Here is a 15,633-nt window from a genome sequence, read left to right on the forward strand (position 1 = left end):
ATTCGTCACAAAAACAATATGTAATTATATATGTGTTTTCCGGTGGTCTTAGGCGACCCCTGTGAAAGGGTCGTTCGACTCCCAAAGGGGTCGCGACCCCCAGGTTGAGAACCGCTGGTCTAGAGTCTGTATTGATCAGAGAGTCTCAGCCGTTTCTGAAGAAAGAGTGTCACTTCCGATTTGCATGCAAAAATTTCTGCACGGATGATTTCGTAAGAGGCGATATTCCTTCATTCTCTCTTGTTCGGAAACACGATGACTCTCTTCTGAATGGGTGGCTTTCGAAACAAAAAGTGCTTTCACTTCTAGAAGCAGGGACAGGTCTGTGTTCATACTCACGTTCTAGGTTAAAAGGTAGGACAGCCAGGAAAGAAGATGGGTTTCTTTAGACAGGTCTGTGTTCATACTCACGTTCTAGGTTAAATGAAAAGGTAGGACAGCCAGGAAAGAAGATGGGTTTCTTTCTGTTTAGAATTTACTCTCAAGAGGTGACTCTAGCTCGGTTCCTACCCCGTGGGCTTCGCTGTGATGCCCCCGGGCTGCTGTGTGCCGGGCTTTGACTCTGAGTCGTGATGATGTCTGTTTTCAGGACATGTGACCCACTTGCCTGATTCCTTTTCTGGCCAGTAACACACACATGTCCGCCTGTCAGAATGAGGAATGTGGTCTCTCACCACTAAACAATTCTTTTTCTTTCTAAGCGTAATTGGTCAGTAAAAGAATTGAATTCACAACCTTGACCTCATTAGTAATTTGTCCTAGCCAGAAAATATAAAACAACTTAATAATGAGCCATGTAGTTTAATGGAAGAAGGACTGGGCTGGGAGTCAAGTTGTACGCATGTGTTCTATTTATCTCCCTGCCACTAGCGTATGGTATGTTCAAGCCATTAACCTCCTGGGATTTTCTTTCACTCAGACCCGAGAGTAATGATCTATTGACCGCTGTGACCCAAAGCTCTACATTCCTCCTCAGTGTCACACCCCTGACACTACCTAGATACCTAGGCAAAACTGCCTTTAAATGTATCCTTACGATATAAATCAGTGTCACTCTAGGATAACTGTAGATTTGATAAACCACCTTTCCACATGAGTTCTCAGACTTTACCTGATTGCTTATGGTTCATTAACATCAAATAAGCAAACCAATGGAAATGACTGCTGTTACTGGAGAAAGGACTGAAAGAGCTTGAAGCCCCTCTGTCCATGTGCTCGTGCCTTAAAAAGTGAGTGTGGTCACTTACTTTCCTGTAGATGTTGACGGCTTTTTCGGCTTAAACCTGCCTCTCTTTTGAATGGAGTCTCTCTCTCGGTCTCTGTAACAGGAAACGCGGCTGTCTAGTTGGCACCTCGTGGAGGTGGCTGCCACATTTCCAGGGCTAAGCGTTGGGTGGGGCTCCGGACCCGAACTTCTTCAAGGGCTGGGAAGGTTCGTGGCTCTGTCTGGCTAGGATACCGGCCCCGATTTCCCGAGGATCTGTCATCCTCTGGACTCGGTGGAAAGGAACTAATCCATTGATGATTTCACTGGGGGTTTGTGGTGCTCTTGGATCTTGGTTTTTATTATCCTGGATCCCTTATAAAGCATGTTTAATGGATGTGCCTCGAGGGAAAGAGAAAACAATCTTCACTGATTATGTTATGCATAGCTCTCCCCGAGCCGCATGCTGTAGGCCGAGAAGCCCAAGTGTAGATAGACGGGTATTACCACCGCTGCTACGGAGGACTCCGCTCAGGGCAAAAAGAGGTTGTTCTAGGACATCCCAAAGCTATTAAGGATTTTTTTTTATTTCACTTTTGTTCTCTTAAGTAAAAGCTTCTGTCCATAACCATGCTAAAATAAAGCAAACCCCATGTAAAGAAAAATGAAGTGAGTTTTTATTTTCAATCTCCTGTCTGGGTCTTTATAAAAATAGATTCACTATAAACTAGAGTCAGCTATTGAAGATGTGCGACCAATTTTGTAAAGTCTTGAACTTGTGTCTCTCATCAAAGCCACCTTTTCTTTCTTGTCCTGCCAAGATTTTTCCATTCACTGTCAGGCATGTTTTCTCGGCGTGTATATTACATCACCCCCATGTGCCCTTTCTGTCTTTTGTTCTGTCTAACCAGTTTTTATCAAAACTTAAAAGAATCCAAGGTATAAACTTCTCCTGAGATGTCAAAAGCACAATTTATGCCTAAACCCAAAGGTAGCATTAAAATAATACTCCTTGTACCTAATTATTTTCTACCATTAACCATGCATGTCTCTTGGGCGCTAAGTAACGTTTAATGGCACATTTTTCTTTCTTTTGAATTTTTCATGGTGCTTTTATATGTGTGTATCTCTGCGTTCTAACACTTTTGTATTTGTAGTACGTCTTAATCCTAGAGAAACTGAAAACAGTATATCACATAAATGCTGCATAGTCTTAACACAGTTTCCAAAAGTTTTAACTTACTGTGGCTTGCAGATATAACCCACCACATCCACAATCTGTAGCTACAGTTAAGTGCATACAGCATTCCTACATAAGGTCATGCGTTAAAAATTGCATTTGAGGAACATATGGAGTAAATATGTGTCCTCTCTTTACTAACCTTAAATGATAAGCCTTAGGAAACTGTTATTTGTCAGTGCTATAAAGCAGATTGTTGCCCAGTGGTTTCAATTATCATCAAAGGGTTCTTCACAGGCAGTAATAGTTACATCAAAACCTGAAATTTATTATTCAGGTTCTGCACTGAAGTCTTCACAGTGATTATGTTCCTTTCAACAGAATGCATTTTATGCTGACTTCTCACATTCCTTTTCATCTTTTTATTATTTCCCTAGAATGGCCACCAAGTTAATACGGCTAGTTAATGACAAGAAAAGATATGAGCGGGTTGGTGGCGGCCCCAAGCGGCTGGGACGAGATGTGGAGCTGGAAGAAATGATCGAGCAGCTGCAGGAGAAAGTTCACGAGCTGGAGAGACAGAACGAAGCCCTCAAAAACAGACTCATTTCAGCCAAACAGCAACTTCAGGTCCAGGGTGGCAGGCAAGCCCCTTACAGCAACGTGCAGTCCCGCGTAAACACGGGGCGTAGGAAAGCCAGCGAAAGCGCAGGCGCGCAGGACTGCCCCAGGAAAGGTAAAACAGCTTCCACACATCCTCAGCTGACAGCTTTCAGTAGGTCATTTGGCACACACACAGTCGTATTTCTGTATTATTCGTGTTCCTAAGTTTCTTTAGGAAGATAAAGATCATTTTTGGACCTGTTTTTGATTTTTAAAAAATCCATATTAATATGAAGATTATTTTATTTAAGAATCCCTAGATCACACTCAAATTTGTTTAGTAAACATGGAACATAACTATTCATTCTAACTGGTGCGACACATGTGTGAAACTACATGAAATATGAGTTCAGTTTAGTTTTCGTGTTTTTTTAAATGACAGGAGCATATCACATTGACACACGCAAATGGGAAAACCAGCTAGTTTGCCTATATCTGATCACAGTTACGTTCTTTATCGAAAGACCTTTTATGACATTTGCAGGGTTGTGTAAAGCTTCCTCGTGGTGTGGAGGTAGCATGGCAGGGGCACGTGCACGTACCTGGGAGTTTTGAAAGTTGGGTTCTTGCTCCTCCACTTTGTATCTGGTGGCTTTGGACGAGTCCTCTGGTTATCCTGAACTTGAGTTGTCTTTACCTGTAAAATAAAAGGATATAAGCAAGTGACCCATAAGGGTCTCTTCCATCTCCAAAAAAGATCATAGGACAATCACTTTTTTAATTTTGAAAATAAACCACCTAAACCCTACCCAGGTTACAGAGCAATTCAATTGCATAGACAAGACTCGTGATAGAAAACAAACTAAACATTTCTCATAAAATCCCAATTCTCTCCACCCACAGACAAATGTATTTATGATGAAGCAAAAAGTCAGTAACTGTTTTCAGTGACACATTTTTAATTTCTAGCTCCTGGGAAAGGAAATAAAAAGTTAGCTCTAATTGATCTTCATTTGGAAGACACTTCACAGAAAGACCAAACAGTTTTAGGGACATAGAAAATGATGTGAAACTTGCATTTCAATTCATTGGGAAAGAAAAAAACACCATGTGAACAGAATGGGCGAAAAATTTGTTCTATTTTTTCTTCCAGCCGAAATGTTAACACTCTGTTCCCTAGACGGTGCCTTTGAAGTGGGGAAGGCTCCTCTCAGGCAGGAGGCAGCTGCAGGATGAAAGAGCAAGCCTGCCCCTTGCTCTGTGGGATTGGCAGTAAACTCAGTACAACCAAGTGGCCATGATGAATCAGACCAGAAACACACTCTGCCCCTCCTTCGCTTCCTACGTGGGAGAGCGCACTTGACCCCTCGGGGCCTCATCGTCCCCATCTGTAAAATGGGGCGATAACACCTGGTTAGAAGTAGGGCCAGGAGGTGGTAGGGACATAAAAAAATAAGTCCCTACAATAATAGATTTCACCTTTGAAAAGTCACTTATCCTCCCCTGGCCGGTGTGGCTCAGTGGGTGAGCATTGGCCTGTGAACCAGGAGGTCACGGTTCAGTTCCTGGTCAGGGGGCAGCCGATCAATGATTCTCATCATCACTGTTTCTCTCTCCCTCTTCCTGCCTCTCTGAGATCAATAAAAAAAAATTTTTTTTTTTTAAAAAGTCACTTATCCTCTCTGAACCTGTGACCAATAGCTGGGCAAGCTGATCTCTGAGGTCGGCAAGGTCTTTCCAACTAACACGACGCCCAAAGTTTAGATTAACTCCGCAAGCTCATCTAGTGCTCTGAAGGGCTGTTTACATAGAAGAATTTGGTGGGAGTTTCTCCCTATAGGAAAAAAAGCCACAGAGCAGCAGTCTTGTGGAAATATGACTACATCGCTTGAATTTCCCCTTGTGTTTATACTCAGTAATTCAGATCTTTTTCACTGTTTGTTATAGAATCCAAGACATAGAAGCTGCACAGAGCATTACATAGTGATGAATACTTTCTTAACCACTGCCTTCCTGAGTATACGTGAAGCATCATTATCGAGATGGATACCGTAGTAACCTTATCAGACTCTTCAAGACCACCTTTGAGTCTGGGATCAGGCCAGACTTGTCAGAAACAGTGCAGCCCGGGGTGGCGGGGTGAGAACCCCAGGCCCTCTCTGGCCCCACGGGCCTCACCCCCAAGCTGCTGTACAAATATTATTTTCTATTTATGCCAGGTCAGGATAAAGGATAAAAATACCGCTTCAAGTGTGATCACTGTGATGTAGAAACAATTCGTATTGTGAAGAACAAAGATTTTTATGAAGTGTATGTGTTTTAAAAGATAACCATTGGCAACTCACCATGAAATCATAGTTTTAAGAAATAGTTTGAGTATAAATAGGCTTTTTTGTTTGTTTTGTTTTTAAATATGTTGGGTTTTTTTTAATTGATTTCAGAGAGAGGAAGAGAGAGGGACAGAGAGGTAGAAACATCAATGATGAGAGCGAATCATAGATCGGCTGCCTCCTGCACGTCCCCTACTGAGGATCAAGCCCCAAACCCTGGCATGTGCCCTGACCGGGAATCGAACGGTGTGTGATCTCCTGGTTCATAGACCAATGCTCAACCACTGAGCCACACCAAATGGGCTAAATTGTGTGTTTTTTTTAATTCTAGTAGTGATGTTTAGTTTTTCCATGATTGATTTAGGAAATGCTTAAGAATTAGCATTACTGCCAAAATAATATATTTGGCGAATTTTAACACAGTAAACTGTTTTAATGTTTTAGGCAGAGCCTTTTCTGTTTTTTAGTCTAGACTACAGCAAAAGGTGGTGAAAATTTTGGAAATAGCAAATAATAGTGCCATTTTTTCTAATTAAAATTCTCATTTTTAAAAGTAAACATTTCTAAAGAGACAGAATTTTTTCTGTACCATTGTACCTGGGACTATGCGCCATTAAAAGCTAAATTGTCATAATTTATCTACCTTAAACTCTTATAATTTAATTCCATGTCATATTTTATCCACCTTAAACTCTAATAATTTAATTCTGTGTCATATTTTATTACCTTAAACTCTAATAATTTAATTATTCTCTAAGTGTAAACTAATTCATGTAATTAAAAGTATGTTTCACTTTTAACAGGCTTATAAAATTGCATATAACTATTGTGCAATTGTATTTTAAGTGCATCAGCAAAATGTTTTATTTAGAGGAATCCTATTGATTATCTCCCCTCCAATTACCGTTGTTTATAAATGGACTTTATCATTGAGGTGGAATAAACCAAAGTACAGGAAACATTTATCAAATGTACTAAATCAAAAATATGTTTTTGAAACCTTTGCTTTCATACTTCAGTTTAATTGCAAAGACCTGAATTGAAGACTTTGGGTCTTTCAGAAATTATTTCAGGAGTTTTAAATCTAGGTCGAATCAAGTTATTTCTAGGTCATTTGTTTTTCTTAGTAGAATTTGTTTAATGGGCTATACTTGCTGCTGTGTTTGATTCAATGCCAACTGGTGGCTCAGAGCTAATAGTCCCTTTGGCAACGTACTTCTGATTCTCTGTTCTGCAGAGCACATATCTCTCAGTACTGAAGCAATTCTGTTACATCACACATTTCATCATGAAATCAAAGCCAGGGTCCTCTTTTCTAACATCTATAATCTTATTAATTTATTTTTAGGTATTAGATTCCAAGATGTAGATGTAGATCAACCCATGCTGACAAAATATGGCAACAATTTACTTGAAGAAGCCAGAGGAGAAATAAGAAATTTGTATGTATTCTTTTTGTGGTCATTTTAGAACTTTGTTTATTGATCATTCTTTGGGGTGTTTTTCTAATCCCTCTCTTTCCCTTATTTTAAATAAAATTGGTTTATGTACAAATAATTTGCTCCACCAAATTGCAGCTAGATCTGTGGGATAAGAGTATATTATTAAACATGTTCCCATTGAAATGAGGAAAATGAACACCTACGCGATAGAAGTGTTCGTAGAATAGTCCGCTTTATTGTAATTCCCCCCCCCCCAAAGGAATGGCATAAAGTCCATTCATTTAGGGGCAGCATTTTCATTCTTAGAAAAATCCCAGGCAATTTTTTAAAATCCTGAATTAATTAGCCTTTTTGTGGTTTAAAAAAAAAATTGGAGGGCGTGGCTTAAAAGTTTGAAGTTATCAAATACATATGGATTTCAGATTTTGTTTCACTACGATTCTACGGTCCTGCATTCTTCATCATACTATGGTTTCAAGAAAGTTACCCCTGCCATGTTGAGCTTACTTTCCAGTTAATCAAAGCCTCATGGTTTTGGTGTCTGTGCGTCACACAAATGAAGATGAGGCTCCACCTCATCACACCCCTCACCTGGATCATCAGGAAGTACCGGTTCTGAATGAGGCAGGGGACCATACTTTCAGATAGTTGCTTAAGAATCATATGGGCTTACGATTTTTTCTTCTGAATATTCCAAATACCAGAGACGGTGATGATTATATTGTGAGAGAATAGAAACTAAAAGACTAGGCCTAATCTTGTTAACCTGTTAGCCAAAGAGCCAGGTTCACAGCAGTTTCCTGAGGTCATTACACTGGGATGCTGCCAGATGCCATAGAGATCAACCTATGCTAGGGACCACTTAATTACGTTTTGTACATTTTTGCCATCTCTCTCTGAAGTGTTAATTTAGGTGATAAAGGGAAATCTACATGTGAAAGAACAAAGGCATAGAAATTAGCTGAAGATGAATAGACTGTGGACTACCTAATAGGTGAACAATAAATACTTAACAAAGTAGATTCAAACCACCAATCCATTGCCTAGCAGGGGTGGGCAAACTTTTTGACTCGAGGGCCACAATGGGTTCTTAAACTGGACTGGAGGGCCGGAACAAAAGCATGGATGGAGTGTTTGTATGAATTAATATAAATTCAAAGTAAACATCATTACATAAAAGGGTACGGTCTTTTTTTTTTTTTAGTTTTATTCATTTCAAATGGGCCGGATCCGGCCCGAAGGCCGTAGTTTGCCCACGGCTGGCCTAGGGCGTTATATAAAGGATGTCTTGAAATGCTCCCCGTGTACCTCCAGATCATCACCCATAAACTGCCCCTATTTTCCTAGGGTTCAGAGGCCCTTAAGCTAACATTTCAAACTTTTGCTTGCTTTTGTTAGGAAGAACTAACTGTCTTTGTACTGATCTTAAATACTGCGGATATTTCCTCAAACTGCACATTCACGCAAAGGCTCTTTATTTCAGAGAAGATGTTATTCAGTCACAGAGAGGCCAGATAGAAGAGTTAGAGCAGTTGACGGAGATCCTGAAAACTCAGTTGCGGAGAAAAGAAAAGGAAATTGAGTTATCTCTTCTTCAGCTTCGAGAACAGCAGGCTACAGATCAAAGGTATGTTAAAACAGAAATATCGCTTTGATAAAGTCAAAATTCATTTAGAATGCTTTAAGAACAAGCTGAACTACCAAGCAAAATAGAGACAGACTCATAGATAGAGAGCAGGCATACAGCTCTGATGGGAGGGTGGGGGGTGAAGGGATTGAGAAAAAAAAAGAGAGAGCGCTCATGGACAACAGTGTAGTGTTTGCAAGGGGGGCGGGGGTTAATGGTGATGGAAAAAATAAAATATCATGTGCCATAGAAGGATAAGTCAGGTCTATTTAAAAATCATGTTTTTACATCACTTCTTCATATAAGCCTGCGCCAGATCATCAACAGCTCTAGTCTGAGGTCAGTTCTCCCTAACTGCTCAGCCTCGCCTTGTTGACTCCACGCATTGCCCCATTCACCAGGACTGTAGGTCTGACACCACTGGGCATGTGTGGCCAGGACTCAGTGGCTGGCATACCTAATGGTTTTCTTCAACATTAAAAGGTAGTAAATTCCATATCATGGCACCAATTATTTTTATCCCCCAAACGTGTTACCTTTCCTCATCTTCAAAGTTTGCATCAAACTCTGTTGATGTTTGGGATGATGGGGTTCCTTCAGCGGTCTCCTTGCGGCCTCTTCATCTTCGACGTTTGCTAATCGCAGCATTTTCCCTACCATCCTCATATGCGATGTTTTTGCTTCCAACATCGGTCCTCTCATTTTTGCTTTCACGTTGTGCTTCCAAAAAGGCTTTATGTATTCTTCCTTGAATTATTTTCTTCCCTTTATGGCTTTTCTCTCTGTTTCTTTTCTTTATTTTTTTCCTCTCTCTTTTTTTTTTTTTGACCAAGCATACCCAACAATAAATTAGTATATTAAACCCCCAAGTACCCATCACTCAGGTTTAACAGTTATCAGCGTGTTGTCACTCATGTTTCATCCCTTCACCTTTATTTTCTTCAATTATTAGCCCTAGCCAGACATCTTGCCATCTTTCCTGTAAATACTGTAGTATCTATCTCTGTCTGATAAGGAATTTTCTTTTAGCATAACCACCATGCATATCACATCTGACAAACCAACATGCATATACACCTGACAAACCACCATGCATATACACCTGACAAACCACCATGCATATACACCTGACAAAAACAGCAATTCCTTGATATTAGTCAATAACCAGTTTATAGTCAAACATCCCTGAAGGTGTCTTTCTGCTGTGTGTTGGAGTCCAGATGAGGCCTACACATGGCATCCGCTGCATCTATTTTATTCCTCTCTTAATGTTTTCTGTAAACCAGACCTAGACCCTCGTTTTCCCCCTTTCCGATTTGTGTGACACCACGCTTTTATGGCTAGGATCTTAGTTACACAAACCAAGGACGATTTCCCACTTTTCATTTCAGGTTCAGAATTTCAGTTCCTTTAGCAAACTAACCTACATGGAACTATTTGAAAGAGCTAAGAAATGATGCATACTGGGAAACTTAAAAAAATAAAGTGGGATTAAAATCCCTACCATTGCGATGTTTTTGCTTCCAGCATTGGTCCTCTCATTTTTGCTTTCACGTTGTGCTTCCAAAAAGGCTTTATGTATTCTTCTTTGAATTATTTTCTTCCCTTTATGACTTTTCTCTCTGTGTTTCTTTTTTTTTTTTTTTCATTCTTTATGGGGTTTTTTTTTGACCAAGCATACCCAAAAGTAAATTAGTATATTAAACCCCCAAGTACCCATAAGTCAGGTTTAACAGTTGTCAGCGTGTTGTCACTCTTCTTTCATCCCTTCACCTTTATTTTCTTCAATTAATTAGCCCTAGCCAGACATCTTGCCATCTCACCTGTAAATACTGTAGTATATATCTTTGTCTGATAAGGAATTTTCTTTTAGCAACCACCATGCATATACACCTGACAAACCACCATGCATATACACCTGACACACCACCATCATATCACACCTGACAAACCACCATGCATATACACCTGACAAACCACTATGCATATACACCTGACACACCACCATCATATCACACCTGACAAACCACCATGCATATACACCTGACAAACCACTATGCATATACACCTGACACACCACCATCATATCACACCTGACAAACCACCATGCATATACACCTGACAAACCACTATGCATATACACCTGACACACCACCATCATATCACACCTGACAAACCACCATGCATATACACCTGACAAACCACCATGCATATACACCTGACAAACCACCATGCATATACACCTGACAAACCACCATGCATATACACCTGACAAACCACCATGCATATACACCTGACAAACCACCATGCATATACACCTGACAAACCACCATGCATATACACCTGACAAACCACTATGCATATACACCTGACACACCACCATCATATCACACCTGACAAACCACCATGCATATACACCTGACAAACCACTATGCATATACACCTGACACACCACCATCATATCACACCTGACAAACCACCATGCATATACACCTGACAAACCACTATGCATATACACCTGACACACCACCATCATATCACACCTGACAAACCACCATGCATATACACCTGACAAACCACCATGCATATACACCTGACAAACCACCATGCATATACACCTGACAAACCACCATGCATATACACCTGACAAACCACCATGCATATACACCTGACAAACCACCATGCATATACACCTGACAAACCACCATGCATATACACCTGACAAACCACCATGCATATACACCTGACAAACCACCATGCATATACACCTGACAAACCACCATGCATATACACCTGACAAACCACCATGCCATATCACACCTGACAAACACCATGCATATACACCTGACAAACCACCATGCATATACATCTGATAAACCACCATGCCATATCACACCTGACAGACCACCATGCATATCACACCTGACAAACCACCATGCATATACACCTGACAAACCCCCATGCATATACACCTGACAAACCCCCATGCATATACACCTGACAAACCCCCATGCATATACACCTGACAAACCCCCATGCATATACACCTGACAAACCACCATCCTATCACACCTGACAAACCATTATGCATATCACACCTGACAAACCACCATGCAGATACACCTGACAAAAACAGCGATTCCTTGATACTAGCCAATAACCAGTGTATAGTCAAACGTCCCTGAAGGTGTCTTTCTGCTGTGTGTTGGAGTCCAGATGAGGCCTACACATGGCATTCGCTGCATCTATTTTATTCCTCTCTTAATGTTTTCTGTAAACCAGACCTAGACCCTCGTTTTCCCCCTTTTCGATTTGTGTGACACCACGCTTTTATGGCTAGGATCTTAGTTACACAAACCAAGGACGATTTCCCACTTTTCATTTCAGGTTCAGAATTTCAGTTCCTTTAGCAAACTAACCTACATGGAACTATTTGAAAGAGCTAAGAAATGATGCATACTGGGAAACTTAAAAAAATAAAGTGGGATTAAAAATATATGAAAAACTTTATGTTTTAGAGATTTAACCGATTAGTACTATCTCCAATAATTTCTGTTTCTAAAAAGTCATGTGTAAAATTAAATTATATCATAAAATTCTATATGTTTTGTGATATCGTATATTCTTCTAAGTGCAGAGCAAAAGAAACATGAATAGTTTTGAGAAATCGATATATATTAGGGGATATCATTTGAACCCTGGCTGTGAACCAGCTGAATGTGTAGGACGTACTCATGTTCCTGCGAAGAACCGAGTCAGGCTTGGCCTTCTCGGAAGAGCAAGCCATGCTTCCTTGTTTGGAACAGGCTGAAGGGCCAGACCCCAGCGCCAGTGCGGTGATCCTAGTTGCCCACAACCGCGTTTAGGATATTATCTGAAGATAACCGTCTGCACTTAGGCCACACCCACGCTTGGAGCCCATCCCCAGCAGCTTCACTTTCTGTCATAGTTCTTAAATTCCCAAGGGGTAGCACCCACACTGTTTGCTCTTCCCCCTTCCAAAGGGGTCTGATCGTCCAGGAACTAGTGTTCAGTACAAATGAAAGGGAGATCCCAAAGTCACTCAGTGCTGGACTAGATCAGCACAGAAACAGTAACACACAGTACACACATTTTCTTCTCTAAATATTGTCAGCAGGAGACACCTACATGTACAAGAGCCGTTTACCTTAAAAACTGAACTGCTGCCCTGGCCAGTGTGGCTCTGTTGCTTGAGCACCGTCCCTCGGACTGAAGGGTCCCGAGTTCAAGTCCAGTCAAGGACACGTACCTCGGTTGTAGGCTCAATTCCCAGCCCTGGTTGGGGGGAGTGTGTGGAAGGCAACCAATCGATGTGTCTTTCACATCAATGTTTCTCTCTCTCTGTGTCTCTCCCCCTTCCTTCCACTCTAAAAATCAATGGAAAAATATCCTTGCGTGAGGATTCTCACACACACACACACACACACACACAAAAGGTTGCAGGTTCAATCCCTGGTTGGGGCGCATACAGCAAGCAACCAATCGTTTCTCTCACATTGATGTTTCTCTATCTATCTATCTATCTGTTTCTCTCTCTCTATATATATATCTGTCTCTCTCTGCTTCAGTTTTTCCACCCATAAGATGGGGAAAATGGAAAGTATGGTCACTGGTGCATGCAATGTCCCAGATTTCGGGAGGGATGTCTGACTGCCAGTTTAAGCCCGAGATCCCCCGAGGGATCCCAGATTCCAAGAGGACGCAGGCCTGGCCGAGCGACCCTCCCTCCCGTGCATGAATTTCGTGCACCGGGCTTCTAGTAAACAAATAATAAGTAAGACAAAATAAGAATTACAGGTAAAGGTACTTTTGTTTGCCAAAGCCAAAGTGATAAGCCAATTTGTACCCTACCTCACTGATTTTATAAAATTGAAAATTACATATTATTTCCTTAGAATAGAAAGGGTACCTGAAGTGAACGGCATGTCGTTTCTTGAAATACAGTTGTTGAAAACTAAAGAAATGACTTCAAATAAGGGGCTTCAAGTCTTCTTTTTTTCTTATATGTTTACACATAGCTCAAAGTTTTATGTGTAACAGCAGTTTGGGGTTGGTTTTTTTTTAAGACTAATGGAAAACTGTTGAAAAAAATGTTGGGGAGAATATAAAACTTGGTATAATTTACTGTAGAGAAAAATTACAAAATGGAAAACATATTTGAACTTGTCTTTCACGGATACATTATTTCAGATTTGAAATTCTAGAAGTCTGATCTGGATGTTGGACTCCTTGTTCTCAAACAGGAACCCAGCATAGCTGTAATCTGCAGCGTGCGGGCGGGTATCGTGGCAAAGAGCCCGCTCACAGAATATTACAGAAACTCTTCACAGTCTGGGTTTAATAGACCCGTTTGGTTTGGCATCGGCTTGACATAAACTTTTGGTTATCCAAAGCCCTTAATTGCTTTGAAGTAAAAGCCCAGCGCTGCTCCTTTTTATTAAAATCGTGTTTTTTCTTGTTACTGTGGTCTATTTTGGAAGACTGAGCTGTGATTTTTGCATATGTTCTACATAATGCCTCATTAGCAGAAAATCTTGTATCATTTACAAGTAGCCTGAATGTCTGTGTTGTTTTGAACAAAAGTCCATATTAAAATTTAAACAATATAAAAATGCACATTTTCTGCTTATTAAAAAGGCCGTCTTAAATTAAATGCACAGCGGTAACCAGTGAGCACATGTACGTGAACATTAAAATCAGAATGGTTTTACCTTTTATTGACTTTTTCAACTCCAAAACTATTTATACTCTGACCGGTTGTGTAACTAGTTCGTACTGTGTTTCTTTTTTAAACACACGTTAGGGTGTTTATCTTCTTAATTAAAATCATGGAAGTGCCATAACGTCCCAGCGGAGGGAATTGAACCCATAAACGTCTCAGACATTCTGGCTTCCTCTGCCCTTTGGCTGAGAGCAAACTCTCAGGTCCTGAAGCAGCCGCGCAGCGAAGACACAGCGTGGCTTTGGGCTCCATCTCCCCCCGTGCAGCGTCACAGGGTGACTTCCCCGTCTTTCATTCTGAAAATTGCAAACCTACAGAGAAGTTGTGAGGACAGCTGTGGGAAGACTCACATCCCTTCGCCCCTTTGCATATTTATGAATGACACCACCTGCTCTGCACTCTGCCTGCTCCTGCATGAACCTGCCCCCTCCCCTCCCCTACCCCCTCTCAGGCCCGAGAGTCAGTGCACGTATCACTTCACCTTCTGCGCACTCCTCAGTGTCTTCACGTAACTACGGGGCAGCTGTCCCATCCAGGGCACTGAGCAGTGAGTGACGGAGTAGCCTCATCTAATACTCAGTCCGTCTTCAAACTTCCCGTTGGAATAGATACCAAGAATGTCCTAAATAGCTGTTTTGTTTAAATAGCTGGGTTTTTTGTGTTTTGTTGTTGTTGTTGGGGTTAGGTTTTATTTATTTATTTATTTTGTCCTGGCTGGGTTGTTCAGTTGGTTGGAGCATCATCCCGTACACCAAAAGGTGGTGGGTTCGATTCCCAGCCAGGGCGCATACTTAGGCTGCAATAAAAAACATATCCTCAGGTGAGGATTTATAAATAAATAGTGGGGTTTTTTTGTTTTGCTTTATTTTAATCTAGTGTCCAATCAAGGATCATCTATTGTATTTAACTGTCATGTCTTAGGTTTCCTTGCTTCTAGAGTGGTTGCCCAGTCTTCTGGACCCATTCATAGCTGTTTGCAAAATGTCCCTCAATTTGGATTGGTCTGATTGCCCCACCCCCTAACTGAGAGGGCACATCTGGCCCTGGGATGGAAGGGTAACAAGGGCCAGGGGTAGCCATGCAAACATTACTATTATACGGGGAGGTGATCTGTCACTTTTTAAAAAATACATTCACCAAGCTCTTCTGATTTTGAATACCTTAGAATTCGCCCAATGAAAAGTATCACTCAGATTCCTTTTTCTTTTATCCTTGTGCTTTTTATTATTAATATGATGTAAGATCTTTTAGGTGATAGCAACTTGACATATTTTCTCAGCACTTTATTCAAACCACAGAAGTTGTCACAATTAATATAACGTATCAGTGCGTACGTCCATGAGAGTGGAGGGAAAGCCAAAAGCGGGAACCTCAGGAGGAGGCACTTAGAAGATGGGGCTGGCTCCTCTCAGAACGGGACGTGAGCGCTGGCTCCCTCACTTAGGGACTCTGGCGAACTCATTACGTCTCGGAGCCTCAGGTAACCCCTCAACCCTGAGATGGA

General features: G+C 41.1%; 1 protein-coding gene across 3 annotated transcripts in view; it reads left to right on the top strand.

Moving 5' to 3' along the window:
• Nucleotides 1-15,633, top strand: part of RPGRIP1L (RPGRIP1-like) — a 78,514-nt gene that overhangs the window by 5,950 nt on the left and 56,931 nt on the right. For all 3 annotated transcript variants that reach the window (XM_014528423.1, XM_005880295.2, XM_014528424.1), the window contains exons 4-6: nt 2,822-3,120; nt 6,666-6,759; nt 8,243-8,386. In XM_014528423.1, the coding sequence (XP_014383909.1) occupies nt 2,822-3,120; nt 6,666-6,759; nt 8,243-8,386 (537 nt within the window). The remainder of the gene's footprint in view (nt 1-2,821; nt 3,121-6,665; nt 6,760-8,242; nt 8,387-15,633) is intronic.

Source organism: Myotis brandtii, unplaced genomic scaffold (genome assembly GCF_000412655.1).
Source record: "Myotis brandtii unplaced genomic scaffold, ASM41265v1 scaffold633, whole genome shotgun sequence".
NCBI lineage: Eukaryota > Metazoa > Chordata > Mammalia > Chiroptera > Vespertilionidae > Myotis > Myotis brandtii.